The sequence below is a fragment of the Suillus subaureus genome (assembly GCF_016647635.1).
Source record: "Suillus subaureus strain MN1 chromosome Unknown BJ212scaffold_22, whole genome shotgun sequence".
Taxonomy (NCBI): Eukaryota; Fungi; Basidiomycota; class Agaricomycetes; order Boletales; family Suillaceae; genus Suillus; species Suillus subaureus.
Window position 1 is genome coordinate 507,300 of NW_024538578.1, and position 14,727 is coordinate 522,026.

General features: G+C 48.4%; 5 protein-coding genes across 5 annotated transcripts; 3 read left to right on the plus strand and 2 right to left on the minus strand.

Annotated features, from left to right (window-relative positions):
- Positions 1 to 286: 286 nt before the first annotated feature.
- Positions 287 to 2,073, minus strand: BJ212DRAFT_1274637 (kinase-like domain-containing protein; the record flags this gene model as incomplete). The annotated part of the gene is made up of 13 exons (XM_041331167.1): positions 287 to 387; positions 449 to 649; positions 704 to 782; positions 848 to 927; positions 983 to 1,169; positions 1,226 to 1,267; positions 1,320 to 1,367; positions 1,417 to 1,516; positions 1,570 to 1,613; positions 1,675 to 1,804; positions 1,856 to 1,874; positions 1,934 to 1,973; positions 2,032 to 2,073. The coding sequence occupies 13 exons, from the start codon at positions 2,071 to 2,073 to the stop codon at positions 287 to 289; spliced, it is 1,113 nt and encodes a 370-aa protein (XP_041191630.1).
- A 585-nt stretch (positions 2,074 to 2,658) lies between these two features.
- On the plus strand, positions 2,659 to 3,946 carry BJ212DRAFT_1300861 (cytochrome-b5 reductase; the record flags this gene model as incomplete). The annotated part of the gene is made up of 7 exons (XM_041333041.1): positions 2,659 to 2,697; positions 2,743 to 2,975; positions 3,031 to 3,293; positions 3,347 to 3,392; positions 3,450 to 3,727; positions 3,778 to 3,878; positions 3,932 to 3,946. 7 exons carry the CDS (start codon positions 2,659 to 2,661, stop codon positions 3,944 to 3,946), a joined length of 975 nt encoding a protein of 324 aa, XP_041191631.1.
- Positions 3,947 to 4,553: 607 nt separating this feature from the next.
- On the plus strand, positions 4,554 to 9,344 carry BJ212DRAFT_1482342 (uncharacterized protein; the record flags this gene model as incomplete). Its single annotated transcript, XM_041340400.1, has 14 exons — positions 4,554 to 5,788; positions 5,836 to 5,928; positions 5,983 to 6,182; positions 6,231 to 6,329; positions 6,381 to 6,485; positions 6,542 to 7,008; positions 7,098 to 7,206; positions 7,260 to 7,508; positions 7,562 to 8,069; positions 8,286 to 8,529; positions 8,578 to 8,658; positions 8,711 to 8,761; positions 8,813 to 9,208; positions 9,261 to 9,344. The coding sequence occupies 14 exons, from the start codon at positions 4,554 to 4,556 to the stop codon at positions 9,342 to 9,344; spliced, it is 3,921 nt and encodes a 1,306-aa protein (XP_041191632.1).
- A 151-nt stretch (positions 9,345 to 9,495) lies between these two features.
- BJ212DRAFT_1365002 (uncharacterized protein) lies at positions 9,496 to 10,255 on the minus strand. Its single transcript, XM_041336056.1, is given in 3 exon segments — positions 9,496 to 9,783; positions 9,835 to 9,836; positions 9,853 to 10,255. 1 exon segment carries the CDS (start codon positions 10,232 to 10,234, stop codon positions 9,869 to 9,871), a length of 366 nt encoding a protein of 121 aa, XP_041191633.1. The 5' UTR covers positions 10,235 to 10,255; the 3' UTR covers positions 9,496 to 9,783; positions 9,835 to 9,836; positions 9,853 to 9,868.
- Positions 10,256 to 10,337: 82 nt separating this feature from the next.
- Positions 10,338 to 14,674, plus strand: BJ212DRAFT_1447750 (UDP-glucose 4-epimerase; the record flags this gene model as incomplete). Its single annotated transcript, XM_041338441.1, has 14 exons — positions 10,338 to 10,520; positions 10,573 to 10,666; positions 10,718 to 11,143; positions 11,192 to 11,472; positions 11,519 to 11,842; positions 11,871 to 12,004; positions 12,055 to 12,487; positions 12,555 to 12,714; positions 13,342 to 13,601; positions 13,665 to 13,905; positions 13,952 to 13,994; positions 14,048 to 14,191; positions 14,245 to 14,475; positions 14,530 to 14,674. 14 exons carry the CDS (start codon positions 10,338 to 10,340, stop codon positions 14,672 to 14,674), a joined length of 3,099 nt encoding a protein of 1,032 aa, XP_041191634.1.
- Between the last annotated feature and the right edge of the window lie 53 nt (positions 14,675 to 14,727).

Here is a 14,727-nt window from a genome sequence, read left to right on the forward strand (position 1 = left end):
AGGGACGATAGGCCCTTCCTGCCCTTGGGACCCCTGGTTCCACCTTGCATGTATTCGAAAAGATATTGGTACGTACAATCCTGCTTGCTTATTATGTAAAATTGAAGACATTACAAGTGATCGGTTCTGAAAGAGATAGTGGTAGTGAATGATTTGTGTCCACAAAAGCAAGGACGCTTTAAAGACTTGTACTCCTGCAATGCAGCAGTAGAGGAAAAGATCTTGCTTATAGGGATCACGTCAAAACAAACATCCAGCTGAAAATAAGATGGGACTATGTGAAAATTCACTTTGCTGGTGTAGTTCCTGCTGGTGCGTCTGGTCCTGCTAGTGCACCTTCGGGTATACCGCTCGCTGATGTGGACGTGTCCCCAACCTGATGGAAATCTTGAAACGCACCAAAGACACCGTGAGCATCGTGGCAGCTGAATGTGAAAAGAACCCTAACCCAGAATCTCGCTGTACATCATGACCTTCCACGTGTCAACGGGGAGGTCGGCATCATTGAAACTCCAATCAAATTTCTCAGAAGCTACAGGTTCATCGGTCGGATCATGATACGGCGCCACATATTCATGAGCGAGTGACTCCGCAGCATCTATGCGTTTCCGAGGGTCGAAGACCAGCATCTTTTCTAGAAGATCCAAGGCTGTGATGGAGCATTAGTACATGCACGCCACTCAGAGCCAGAATGGTGCCTCACCATCCGTATCGGTAGTTCGGAGTTTCTGGCTGAAAGGCACGCGCTCGCGTTTGGGCAGACTTTGCACAAAGCGGAGAGTCTACAGCGCGATCGATTAACGTGAGAATGGGAATACCTAGCCGATAACCTAGAGGTACTACCCACGTTTTCGCTCGCGATAGTTTCAATGACATCATCTGGAGGAGTACCCAATAGTTCAGTGATTATGGAAAACTGATTGACATCTTGAAACGAAGGCACAATGTTAGAAAGTGAGAATGCAGGTGCGTGAATGCTCACGGTCTTTCCCAGGGAACAAGGGTTTGCCTTCGAGCATCTCTGCGAATATGCAGCCTGTACTCCAAATGTCGACCGCAACATCGTACTTTTGCCAGGTTAACATAATTTCAGGGGCGCGGTAATATCGTGTTGAGACATAGCCTGTCATTTGGGGGTCCTGGATCCGGGCTAATCCGAAATCACATATCTATAGAAGCAATGACATCATAAGATATCCCATGTTGCTGTGACGAACCGACAAACCTTCAAGTCGCAGTTCTCGTTGACAAGAATATTACTAGGTTTCTGTGCGCTTGTCTCGAAAATGATCATGATAGATACAGAACAAAAGACGCACGAGGTCTCGGTGCACGACGCCCGCAGAGTGAACATATTTTAGTCCACGCTGGACCAGATCAGACGGAAAGACGGCGAGTTACATCATCATCACGTACCAGAATCTGATACAGGAAGTATTGGACAAACTGTTTCTCCAGAGGTCGCGATGTCAGCAGTCGATGGAGGTCGGTTCCAAGGAGTTCGGTAACGAAATACCTGTAACATTGATCAACTACTTTGAGGGTTCGGGGTTTGGAGTAGGAACATACAAATCTTCAAGTGGCGAGATGAATACATCGCTAAGGCTGATTATCTACACGTGTAGATAGTACAAGTGTGAGCAGCAAATTGTGCGTGGCGCATCTGAGACGTACATTCTCGTGTTGTATGTGCTTGAGGAGCTTGAGCTCACGGTATGTTCGTTTGCTCAAAACTGGGGTACTGAAGGGCTTCATAATCTTCTTGATGGCAACAGAAGACCCAGTGAGTTGATCCTTAGAAGAGCTACGCCACCCATGAACGTCGTATACTGTCTGTCTCAAACTTGCAACATACCAGACAAGACCGAATGCCCCTACAGACATCTCAGTTAGTCTAGACATCAAGTAGATCGAAATGATGGTTAATGCTCACCCATTCCAACGGGCTGCAGATCGACATAACGAGTAGTTACCTATGAAATCAGCAAATCGTGAACCAATCGTTTTCAAGGACATACACAGGCAACACACCTCGAAAGAGGTGCCAAATATGCTCAGCTTGACAAAAGACATGGACAGACTGGCGTAGAGTTAACACGAGGTAGATGAAAAGATAAAAAGAGATTCGGCAGTCAGTAGAAAGGTTTACACAAGTGCGTTTATTGACTTGATGATGGCGAGGAGAGAAAGATGCTAGATAGTGATGACCACCGAACCTGAATCTAAGATTGGATATGAAACGCTACTGCCAGGGGTCTCGTGACGCCCTAGGCCTCTAGAGCTCTCCAGAGTCCCGATTCCGCACTGCGGAGAACGACCTCGTTGGACTCTTCTGATCTTAGAAATGTTTGGAGTCAAAAGTCAAGGGAATTAATGTTGCAAATATCGTGGATAGTGACTGCTGCAAGTGCCAGTGACCGGGGGCTCCCAGAAACACAAGTAGCGATCAGGTTCTTGAGATCGATCCGAAGCAAACACGAGGTGCAAAACGGAAAGAATTCGGTCGCTTGTTGCCAGAAATAAGTCACACAGCTTGAACGCGAGCTGTGTTGGCTTTACGAAACGGCGTCCGTCGTAACTCGTGGGCTTGTCTGACAATCATTTGATTCTCAGGCTGCGACCGAATTTGCCCGAAACACGAGCATCTCATCCACTACAATGTCCTTCATTCGAGCAGCGACGCTGGCCCGTTCCGTGGTGAGCAATTATGAAAATTTGTTAGTCTCAGTCTCATGTGTGTAGGCAACGAGCAGTTGTAGACGTTATTCGACCGAAGCTGGTGCCAAGAAATCATCCAACCTCGGACTTTACCTTGGTGGTGCTGGTCTCGTAGGTCTCGGCACGTATGTGTACATGGGCTTTAGCAAGGGGGAGGCAGTAACTGCCAAGAAGGACCTGAAGAGTCCTCTTGACCCGTCAAAATTTATTGACCTCAAACTGAAGAGGGTGGAGCCTTGCAATCACAACACCTCTAAGTGAGACCTTGGACTACTTTTTATATACAACCCCACGCTCATATCTGTCCCTCAGATTTGTGCTTGAGCTTGGGAAGGGCGAGGCTTCGCTTCTTCCAGTTGCTTCCTGTGTTTACATAGAAACTCCCGACTTTAAGGATGACAAGGGTCAACCTATGTATCGCCCGTACACCCCCATTTCAGCGTCTGATTTGGAGGGAGAGCTCATTTTTATCATCAAAAAATATGAGACAGGCAAAGTCTCCAAACACATTCACTCTCTCAAAGCTGGAGACTCTCTCAAAATTAAAGGTCCTCTGGCAAAATGGCCTTGGAAGAGTGAATATGGTTTTTCGATATTTTGGAATGGTTGGATTCTCATCCTCTTTCAGTGAATGAGCTGGAAGAAGTCGGCCTCATTGGTGGTGGAAGTGGAATGTAAGGATGTCGGTCTCCGTTATACTTACATTACTGACTTTGAATGCGTAATCACAGTGCTCCGCTCTACCAGGTCCTCCAACATGCTCTTGCGGACAAGACGAACAAGACGAAGTTCAAGCTTTTGTACGCCAATGTTACTGAGCAAGATATTATACTTCGCGAGGAGTTCGACGCCATGAAGAAAAAGTACCCCGACACTTTCGATATCGTATATGTCCTCGACAAGGGCGATGCTAGCTGGAAGGGTCCCACTGGATTCATTGGCGCTGACCTCATTAAGCAGCACATTGCTCCGCCATCACTGGGCGAGAAAGTGAAGGTCTTCATCTGCGGTATGCACAACACATTTGGAATCCGCTGGCAATCACTAAATGCTCCATAGGTCCTCCTGGACAGGTTGCCTCAATTGCAGGCAAAAAGAACGGCAGGGAGCAGGGTGAACTGAATGGTATCCTTAAGGAACTGGGTTACACCGGAGACCAGGTAAGTGACCATGCTACCCAACCTATCATTCCCTTGAAATATTTCTTTGTCAGGTTTACAAATTCTGAGCAGCAGGTACCAAGTAGATACCATATAGAAGTCCTACGACAATCAAAAACCTGTTCTTGCAATCGAATATGAACTTAGAGGTATCGAAACCTTATTGAATTTACACTGTTCCACCTTTCACCCATCAACTTCAAATCGCGTGCGCGCTGACAGAATGGATTCTCTATGCACAATCATCTGCGGCGCCCTATATCGCTTCGCTAATGCTCCATAGATGATTCCCAGCTGGCAAGTCAGCGTGAAACTGAGTGTGAAAGCTCTACATCCGTGCTCCCCCATCTACATCAAGTAATATCAATGGAGCGATTGCTCCCTTTTATCTTATATCTCTGCACTGAACCACATTACAAAGGGAACTACTGAACACTACTATGATGGGGACTTGTATTACATAAGCATACGCGTACTTAGTCTACTCGATTTCATCTCCCGTCACTGAGTAATTGGGCGTCTGAATTTGCATGATTCAGATCCGAGCAACCAGTGCGAGTCTCGGTTAGCCTGCACAACGACAAAGCTTATCTCATCGTGTTATTCGTGCTGCACGGCTACTCCTTGACAAGTTGAATCTCGACAGCTTATCCGTCATATTCGGCGCGCAGCATGATGGACAATAACAGCGGTAGCAGCAGCAGCAGCAACAATAACAAGTCCGTGCGCCGCCAACCGGCTTCCCCGGTCACAGAAGCTCCCAAAGCCCCCGGGACAGTTTCTCCAGAAACCTTTTACGCGTCAGCTTCAAAATCGAGCGCAGGGCTCACGCCTCCACCATTGCCACTGCGCCCGAAGAGCTCTGCAGGATCGGCCCACACAAAGGTCAACATCGAACCTCCGCCAACCTATGACACTGTATTCCGCGAGCCCCAGCTCGTCTCAGAGGATACAATCGGTACCGATCAAGTCCCTGCGCTCATTCCAGCCGACGACCATCATAACTGGCCGACTGTCGAGCACAGGTGGGCCGAAGATGACTGGGGAAGAAACGATGCTTGGAATGAACCGATACCGTGGGACAGTTCATGGGCCGGTGGAACGTCGCAAAAGGTCATGGATCTTGATGCGCGGGACCAGGAGGAGGAGACGAACTGGTGGGATGCGGAACTGCGGGGAACAAGAAACCGCCCAGGGCCTGGAATACTACCGCCTTTGGTTGCTGAATTGTTGCACAACCCTGAACATTCATTGTTCTCGGTAAGCGTTACCGCGCCTGACATAAGGCCGACTGGGGATGCATCCCCTTTCATTCCCCCGAGCCATGATGAAATACTTCGCGCTGTCCCTCATGCCAATACATACTACTGCAGACGACACCATGGTTGGGTGTTCCTTCAGTGGAAAACATCTGCTATTGTCCCTCCCTTTGCAAAATCATTCGACCCCAAACAGCATCCACCCCTCCCTGACCAAGACCGTCGTAAACGCACCGTCACTTGCGCTGACAACTCTTTCGATAAGTCCAAGAAAACACATCACTTTCATTTCTATCCGAAGGCCGTTGATTCGGGCCAGCTCAATCCAGCATTCCATCGGGCCCCCTGGGAAGTCGCTGCGCAGAGGAAACAGAGGCGTCGGAAAATCACTTCTGTCAATCTCGATGACTATGCGTTCAAAGAATCAGATGTCAAGATGAACGAAGACCTGCCCGAGGGACATGTAGAGGGCGAACTGCTTGATCTTTATGTCTGCTGTCAGTGCTCCGTCTATTGCATTGCGTCAGAAGCTATGCCCGGTGTTATTGCTCTTAAATACGTGGAGGATTTCACAAGATATAGACATGAACACCCTGCCATCGGGAGGCAGCCTGACGAATCTGTTGTCAGTGGTTGGGAGACACTGATCACGTACGCCCATCAATTCACTCCGTGATGGTATTTTCATCTCTTTACAGAATCATCGAAAACAAATTATGGAAAGGCAAGAACGGCCAGCTCCCTGTTTCTGGGAAGACGTTCCAGAGCAAGATCGGGTGGTCCCCAACTACGTCAGGAGCTTTCATTTTGCTGTTATTCAATGCAACTGACGAATTCATTTGCAGGAGCTATATCTTCAAGCAACTTGGGTTCGAGCTCATTACACGCACCGAAGCTCCAGGCACGCCTGAGGAGAGGACAGACGAATTTTTGTCACCCCCAAATACTGAGCCCAACAGTCCAGAAGGTCAGGAGGCACGTATGAAGCTTCTGCGTTTCTGGGTCGAGACGAATGCGTATCTCGTAGACTACCAACGTCGCTTCGGTAAGAAAATACTGCTGATTTCCTGTATTACTCACTCATGGAACGCAGCATCTGCACTCAAGCACTATACGCCGCACCCTTTGTACGTCAAAATCGACGGTGCCCGAGAGATGTACCAACAGGCTATCGGTGCACACCCTGATCAGAGTAAGACCAAATTTTGCTGTGTCAGAAGGCAGACCTGAGCTGTATATACAGTCCCGAGATCGTCCTCGTCGTATCCGTTAGGTTCATTGGCGGAGTATGCACCTCTACTGCAGACGTGGAAGACGTTAGGAATAACCCCCACAACATTTTCTCCGGGTAAGCAGTTAAAACAGTCCACTCGTTTAGATCTGCTCGGTGTTAACGGTGCTCAGATATTCTCATATTCGCCTATTTGGCCCAATGCCGTTGTGACCCTGCCAATACGATACTCTACTTCACCCACTTCTACGCAATCATCGCCGCAATCCAATCTCTCGGTGGTGTTCCGTCTCAGGAATTGCAGACCCTAGTTTTTGAAGAGCGCTCTCGTGGGCGATTCACGGAAGAGGACCTGCAAAACGCTGCCGCAGTTCTTGGATTTGGCAAGGACGGCGCGCTACGCTTGGAGCTTGAAGATGACATTGAGGACGACTTCCTTGCGGAAGCATGGCGGACGGCCATCAAAAATGCCTGGCGTGACGCGAAGGACTGCACACAGCTCCAACGCGACGCGAACGAGGCGTTCAGAATCATTGCACAATCAAGGGGTAGTAAGAAGCTTATAAAGCTATTTTCTGAGTCATCGAAGAACCAGATGGACCCTTCACGTGCATACTCGGTATTAGAGGTTTCCGCGGATGTAGATGACTGAGCTTGTGTTGACGGTGTTCATGATGCGGGTATGCGAGGCTGCGTGGCTTCAATTGCGGTTCTGATGAATATCAATAGGTCGAGGAGCAGCCCCATCAATCTGATAAGTGGCGCGAAGCGTTGAGAACAATTGCAGAAGTGAGGGATAGCAGCCGGTTGCGTCATTTCCTAGAAGAAGGCAAAGATCGTAAGTACCTGCCCAGGTTCATTTTGATATGCTATTTAACCGAGGCTCTTTAGCTGGAGATATCGTGGCTTCAACTCGTGCTGATCTTCCAAGAGGCCTGAATCAACTTGGAAACACCTGTTATTTGAACTCGTTGCTCCAATACTTCTACACAATTAAGGAGCTTCGTGAGGCTGTCGCTTCTATGGCCAACATTGACGTGAAGGCCCTTGAAGACGAGAAGTACACGGAGGACGACCTTAAACGGCATCGAGTTGGCGGACGGCTAATTACGCGGCGCGAGATACTGCGATCGAAAAAATGTACGTTTGTCATCCAGTCCTTATCCTCCAAGCTAAAATTATCATCGATGTAGTTGTCAGTCATTTGGCCGATTTATTTTGGCAGCTCCAATTCTGTGAAAACCAGGCTGTCACACCGACCATCGATCTTGCCAAGTTAGCACTCGTAACATCAAGAGACGAAGAGGAGGAGGAAGCTGACAGAGGTGGTACTGATTCCTCAAATGACACAGATGCGACGCTTGTTGAGGACGGGCCCGTGCGGTCACCTGACTCAAATGGCTCGGTGCTCGGCAAGCGGCCACGCGACGAGCAACGCATGGACATGGATGTTGACACACCCATGTCCCCTATTACGGAAGAGAAGAATGGGTACGTCATGATATCCCAGCCGTCTCCGCCTCGTGGGTCCAAGTCTCCTCGCTTGCATGGGGAAAGCTCGTCAAGCACGATGCCGCTGCCATCCCCGGTTCCAGATGTGGAAATGGCGAACCACGAGAACTCGCAGGTTGAGGAGCAGAAGAAAGGCTCCTCCCTTACCTACACGCAAGCCTACTCAGTCAGACTCGGTTATGATGTTCGGTAAGTTACACTGTACTCTGAATGATGTCATATCTAAATACTTGACTTTAGGAAAGCAGCATGATGTTTCTGAATGCATGGACAATTGCATGTTCCAGATCGAGATCGCGCTTCTGAAATTCGATGGACTGGGCGACTCGGACAATCAGAATAGCGTTGTGAAGAGGCAAGTAATTTGAATTCCATCAAGCACATACATGAACTGTGATTTACTAGGCTATTCTACGGGAAATTGCGGCAAAGGCTTACACAAGTCCCTGCCCAGCGGCATCCCAGAACTTCAACACACGAGAAAGAAGACCTCTTCTCGCATCTTCCCGTGAATGTGGCCGATAACGGCTTTGATATCTATGATGGCTTGAGCGGATACTTTGACGATATCGTTGATTACGAAGGCGAGAAAGCTAGAATGGAGGTGACACTGGTTGATCTACCGCCATTATTGCAGATTCAACTTCAGGTAAGTGCCTACCCGGATAGCTCGGCGATGTATTAAACAAGTCAACAGCGCGCGCAATTCAACAGAGAGACCCTCCAACCGTACAAATCGCAAGCCTATGTCAAATTTGGCGAGACGATATATGGACCGGTTCCTTGATACCGCAGATCCAGGCAAGAGGGCTAGGTCAAAGGAAGTACAGGCGGAATTGAACACGCAACGTGAACGCCTGCGCTTGCTGACACAGGACAAGGTAAAGCCTCCGTGCATATTTCCTGTAAATTAACCACATAGAGTACTTCAGCACGCACCTTTCCCTGCATCACTCAAAAACACGCTTGATTTCTTGTCAAAGCAAGAAACGCTTATTCTCCCGGATGTCGATGAAGAGCTCGTCGCGAACATCAGTGGCGAACAAGATATGATCGAGGCTGAGATTATCGAACTCAAGAACACGATATCGAAGCTGAAGGAGGAGCTAGAGGATATTTGGAAGGATGATACCTCGGTCGCATACGAGCTGACCTCCGTCTTCATACATCGTGGCTCATCACCGTCATTTGGACACTACTTCTTCTATTCCCGACATGTACCGGAACGACCTGATAACTGGTTCAAGTACAATGACCATCAGGTTACAGAGGTGCTGAAAACCGAGGTCTTGGCTGATACCACAGGGTCCACTGCAAATCCGTACTTGGTTAGTATGCGCATAATGCCATTATTGATGCGATTAACTGACTGCTTTCTAGCTTGTTTTCGCAAAGAAGGACCGGGACATTGTTCGTACCGTAAATCGATTTGATCCGATGGCTTTAGAGGATATTGATACATGATCTGTAATGCTGATATCCTATGATTCCTTTCATGCACTAGCTGTGTCCCTCTAATCCCGGAGGATTTGAACACATGCCGCGATAGTGCAATTTCAAACTTTCAATTGCCATTTGTGGACTCTTCTATGACCTACAGCGTGGATCTCCTACAGACACACTATGCGTTATAGAGATTTGAAAAGTCTGACGGTACTCATGTCAGGGGCACCCTACAACAGTTGTAACAGGGCCAGACATGAGTACTACTCTGAGGACTGCGACCCCGTGCTTATCCTCGCATGGGTCAAACAACATCTTTCTCGAGATTAAGTAGGTATCTGAAGAGTGATTCGGAGACATGACTAACATTGATGGCTTTGTCATGCGTTATGACTGATGATGGATATGTTTGAAGAACTTGCTGAAGGTCGGTTGTGATTATTCCGGGCACGTTGTGAATGACTGCGACAAGCGGTACAGAACAGTATTAAAGACAGGTATATGATCAACAAACTGTGTGATCACTCACTGCAGGGACCATCTTGCTAGCGCGAGAGGGTAGGCTCGTCGGTAGTTGTCTTGCTCTCTGTTGATGAGGTGGTGACTCGTTCTGCCTCTTCTGATATCGTCTTCTCTGTAATGCTCGCCTCATCACGGGTCTCAAGGGATGTCAAGAGATTATCCAAGGTTCCCAATATCCCGTCCAATTTCTCTTCAATGCCCTTGGCCATACCATCAGCACTCTCCAGACGTGCCAGGATTTCCATCAAGTCTTCTGTTTCATGACTACCGTCCAATGAGCCGTTTAACAGAAGAGTGTTCAAATGAGCGATGTCTGCTTCAAGATTGCTGTCTAGTCTATTGTTTAAAGGACCGTTGGTTCCAGTGTCGGCGTTGTTGTTGTTGGACATAATGATGCGGAACAATCTTTGAAGTGTGACATAATCTAAGTTAAAGACTGCTGACACGGTGACGAACGGCATCTCGGCACGAACTTTGATTGTAACGACCTCGATGAGCTCACAAACGCAGAGTGTTCAATTGTTGCTCAATTCTTTCCCCCAACGTCCATTCGATCAGAAATTATTGCATGAACTGGTAGGAAAAGAGGTCAAGAAGTTCCAAGGCGAGTCTTCCGCAGACAATGTCAAATGTCAATGGGAGTTCCTCCTTAAGAATGAGGTATTTACCTTAGCAGTACGTGCTCGCTTTCTTGGCTTTCATCGCTCGTGATCAATGATTTTTGCAGGTAACTGAAGGTAGTGCACTGCAGTGCGACAGCACTTTGTATTATGATGGTCTCCGCGACAGACTCGACTTGGTACTGACATTCACCGAACACGGTTTGTGGTCTCTGACTGCAGTTTGTATACGAGATGCTCACTTCATAATAGATGTATGCGAGACAACCTTCCCTTTTACTGTCCTTCAGGATCTTCTTGAGACACAGACTATCACGTCTTGCTCACAAATATTCTCTTGGATCGAGTCAAGTGCTTCTCGACTCACCAAGGACATGGTCCCACAGAAGGGCAAGGCGCTCATACTACTGCGCACTCTCAATGATCTTCTGCGTCGCCTCTCAAAAATGGGCTCTACGACGATATTTTGCGGTCGTATATTGACCTTCCTGAGTGGTGTTTTCCCACTGGGTGAAAGAAGTGGTGTCAATTTACGAGGAGAGTATGGGCCTATGTGGGAGGGTGTCAAAGACATTGAGAAAAAGGAATATGTGGAGACAGTCAAGGGCCCTGAAGACAACCAAAAAATGGAGGTAGACGGTGGAAAGAAGGAATCTGCAGATTCCAAAGACAAGGACGGTAGGTCAGAGCTCTGTCGTGATGTTGTGTGGCTCATGTCATTTTCAGGTTTCTACACTACGTTCTGGTCGCTGCAACTGCCTTTCTCCCGACCCCCATTGTTTGCCTTCCCCAATACATTCGGAGAATTCAAGGATGCTGTGGACAAAGTTCTACCCGTCATCAAGGAGGCGACCACGAAGGAGCGCGCCATGATGGGCAATAGAGGCGCCGGTGGTGCAAGCAGCAACCTAAAACGCAAACGAGAACCAGAGTTGGGTGAAGCAAGCAATAATAGCGAATACTTCTTCGCAAAGTTCTTGACAAGTCCAGACCTTCTCAATCTAGAGGTATTTATCCGCTTTGTTAAACATGCAAGTCACTGAAGTTTCGTAGATTGCAGATACCCATTTTCGTCGACAGGTCCTGTTCCAACTCCTCATCCTCCTTCACCATCTGTTATCATTCACGAAAGTCACAAAGACCGTGTGGTCCACGCCCAGGAACAGATCTCTCCAAATGGACTTTACGCTTGAATCTGCAGATGCGCAGTGGGTCCATGACACCATCACAAAGGTGTCCGCGGAGCTGCGGTCCACCGCTCCAAACGGTCCCACATTCGCCGACACCGTAAATGTTATTCTTGACCGGGAAAAGAACTGGGTGAAGTGGAAGAATGACCTTTGCGCACCTTTTGATAGGGAGCCATGGTCAGCTGAAGTAGGGTGGCAGAAAGGTAGGGATGGAGGAGGCCACGAGGGAAGCTCGGTTGAAGAGAAAGGAGGGTTCTGAGCCGTGGAAGTGGAACCTAGGATCTGAGTCGCTGACTGAGATATGGGAGATGGGGTACAGGGATTTGTCCGACCTGCAAAGTCCCTTCCAGTTAAGGATTTCACATCTATTCAATGACTTCATGCTGACTGACTGGGCAGACCTGGTGATGTTAAGGATTTTGTGAAGAAAGTCAAGCAAGAAGATGCTCGCATTGAAATGCGCAGAAAGCAGCTTATGAAGAATGCTGAACGCTTAGCTCAAGCGCGAGCCAAGGCAGTTGCCTTGCAAGAGTCCACTGCACGGCAAGAGACACCAGCTCCCGCATCAACACCAGCAGAGCCACCCAAAGTGGAGCCGCCAACAGCTTCGTTATCTGCTTCGTTATCTGCACCCAGTGTCTCCAGCTCGCCCTTGCATCCATCCCTACCCCCCAAACCTTGTTCATCCCCAGTAAAGTCGTTCCTAGAAGCAGGCGCATCAAGTCCTGCTCGCCTTCCAATCGCTCTTGCACCACCGTCCTTAACGGTAGCAGCATCCACACCGACTCCGACTCCAGCTGCAGCCCCGGCCTCAGAAACTTCCTCTGTCACTGTTCCACCACCCGCCCCTTCTCTTACTGATGACCAAATAGCTCGATATGAAGAGGTACAAAATACAGTCATTCTTCCATGATCTCACTGATATGTTTGAACAGAACAGACAACGCTGGTCATGGCTTGCATTGCGTACAGCACGAGATCAATATCTGCAGCATTTCGGCAAGATCGGTACGGGAGACGTTGTATTACTTGCCAATGAGATAGAGGTAGAGAAGGAACGTGATAAGAATCAAAAGACGCAGAAGACAGAGGATATGATACCTACCCTGTCAGTCCACGCAAGGACACGAGGACCGCAAAATCAGCAAGGCAGGTGATGCCACAGTGGCTATAGGGATTCCATTGGATGCTGAAGGGGATGTGAAGATGGAAGATCGGTGATGTCCCGAAGACAATTCGAAATTTCGGAATTCGCTTCGCAGTTCAAATTGGGAGGGTGCATACAAGGCTCGATTGTGCTATTTAATTGTTAAGGGCTTTCTCAGTATCCTACTACTTTTCCATGTCGTACTTAGTTCATAATGCACTCGCAAAAGTCTATCCAGTGCTTGCCGAGGCGCAGTACACACCCGTGATCGCGGCCGTGTCCGCCAAACTTCGGGATGAATTCACATTACAAGTCGGTTGCCAACATTCCGTAAATTCTGCTTTCTTCAACCTTCGACGATGTCCACATCCACCGGTTTGCGAGTGCGTACTCAAATTGCGTGCCTCATACTTTGGATAGGCTCATATTTTGTCGTCACAGCGTGTCCTGGTGACTGGTGGAGCTGGCTACATCGGTAATTACCTCGGGGGACGACCTGTTCAGCTTGCGTTTTAACCGAAGTTTTATCGATTATCCAGGCTCACATGTAATCTATGCTCTACAACAGACAAGAAGATACAAAGTCATCTCTGTCGACAACTACCACAACTCATTCCCTGAGTCGCTCACTCGTGTAGCCCAAATTGCGCGAGACACACTTCCAGAAAACTCGTCAGAGGCAGACAAGGAGAGCACAGAAATTGATGCATTTCAGTGCGACTTGACCAGCCCAGAGCAAATAAAGGGCATATTTGAACGCTATGACAAGGGTGGAATATGGGGTGTCGTTCACATTGCTGTCAGTACTGGTTTTTTAGTGCAGGTTGGATTGTTCCGAATGAAATTTTTCAGGCGTATAAAGCGGTCGGCGAGTCTGTTGAGATTCCCTTTGACATACTACGCGAACAACGTTGCTGCTACGGTGTCGCTGTTGCAAACCATGTCCGACTTTGACTGCACTCGCATTGTCTATTCATCTTCTGCTACTGTCTACGGAACACCCCCTGTGATCCCAATTCCCGAAACGACGCGTCTCAAAGCCGACAGCCCTTACGGCAAGACAAAAGTCATGTCTGAGATGATTATTGATGATTTGTGCCACGGTATGCGCCCCTTGCTGTACCTGAGATTTCACCAACATCCCTTCAGCTGAACCGAATAGATGGCGTGCCATCTCGCTTCGCTACTTCAAGTGAATACCTTCTTCCTGTCCATTGAGAAGTACTAACGCTGACTTGCCTACAGTCCTGCAGGCGCGCATCCCTCAGGGTTGATAGGCGAGGACCCCCGCGGTCGCCCAGGGAACTTATTACCTTTGCTAGCACATATGGCCATTGGGCGTGTAGACGATGCCACTCTGAAAGTGTTCGGAAATGATTACCCTACTCCGTGAGTTTATTCAATACCGCTCGCTGATGTTCAGAGTTCATGTAGGATTGTAGGGATGGTACCTGCGTCCGAGACTACCTCCACGTGCTTGATTTGGCCTCCGGACACTTGCTCGCTCTCGACGCACTTTCGCCTGAATCTACTATCTTCGATAACTGCCCCGATGATGCGCGCTACAAGGCATACAATTTAGGGAAAGGAAAGGGTATGAGTGTCCTTCAAATTGTTGAGGCAATGCGCAAGGCTACAGGATTCGATTTCAAATATGAGGTCATTGGAAGACGGCAAGTTTATTTCTCGCCCATAGTAATTATCCCTTGTTTACCGATTCTTAACAGCCGCGGCGATGTCCCTGATCTCACTGCAGATCCTGCGCTAGCTGAAAGGGAGCTGGGCTTCAAGGCACCGCAGCCTCTCGAGGTTATGTGCCGAGATTTATGGAACTGGCAGTCGATGAACCCTCAAGGCTATACCCAACAGTAATTTAGTGGTACAGGAGTCTATCTACACACTTTTAATCACGGATATATAGAAGA

Coding starts and splice junctions, on each gene's coding strand:
- BJ212DRAFT_1365002 (XM_041336056.1), bottom strand. CDS start 10,234: ATGTCCAACAACAACAACGCCGACACTGGAACCAACGGTCCTTTAAAC.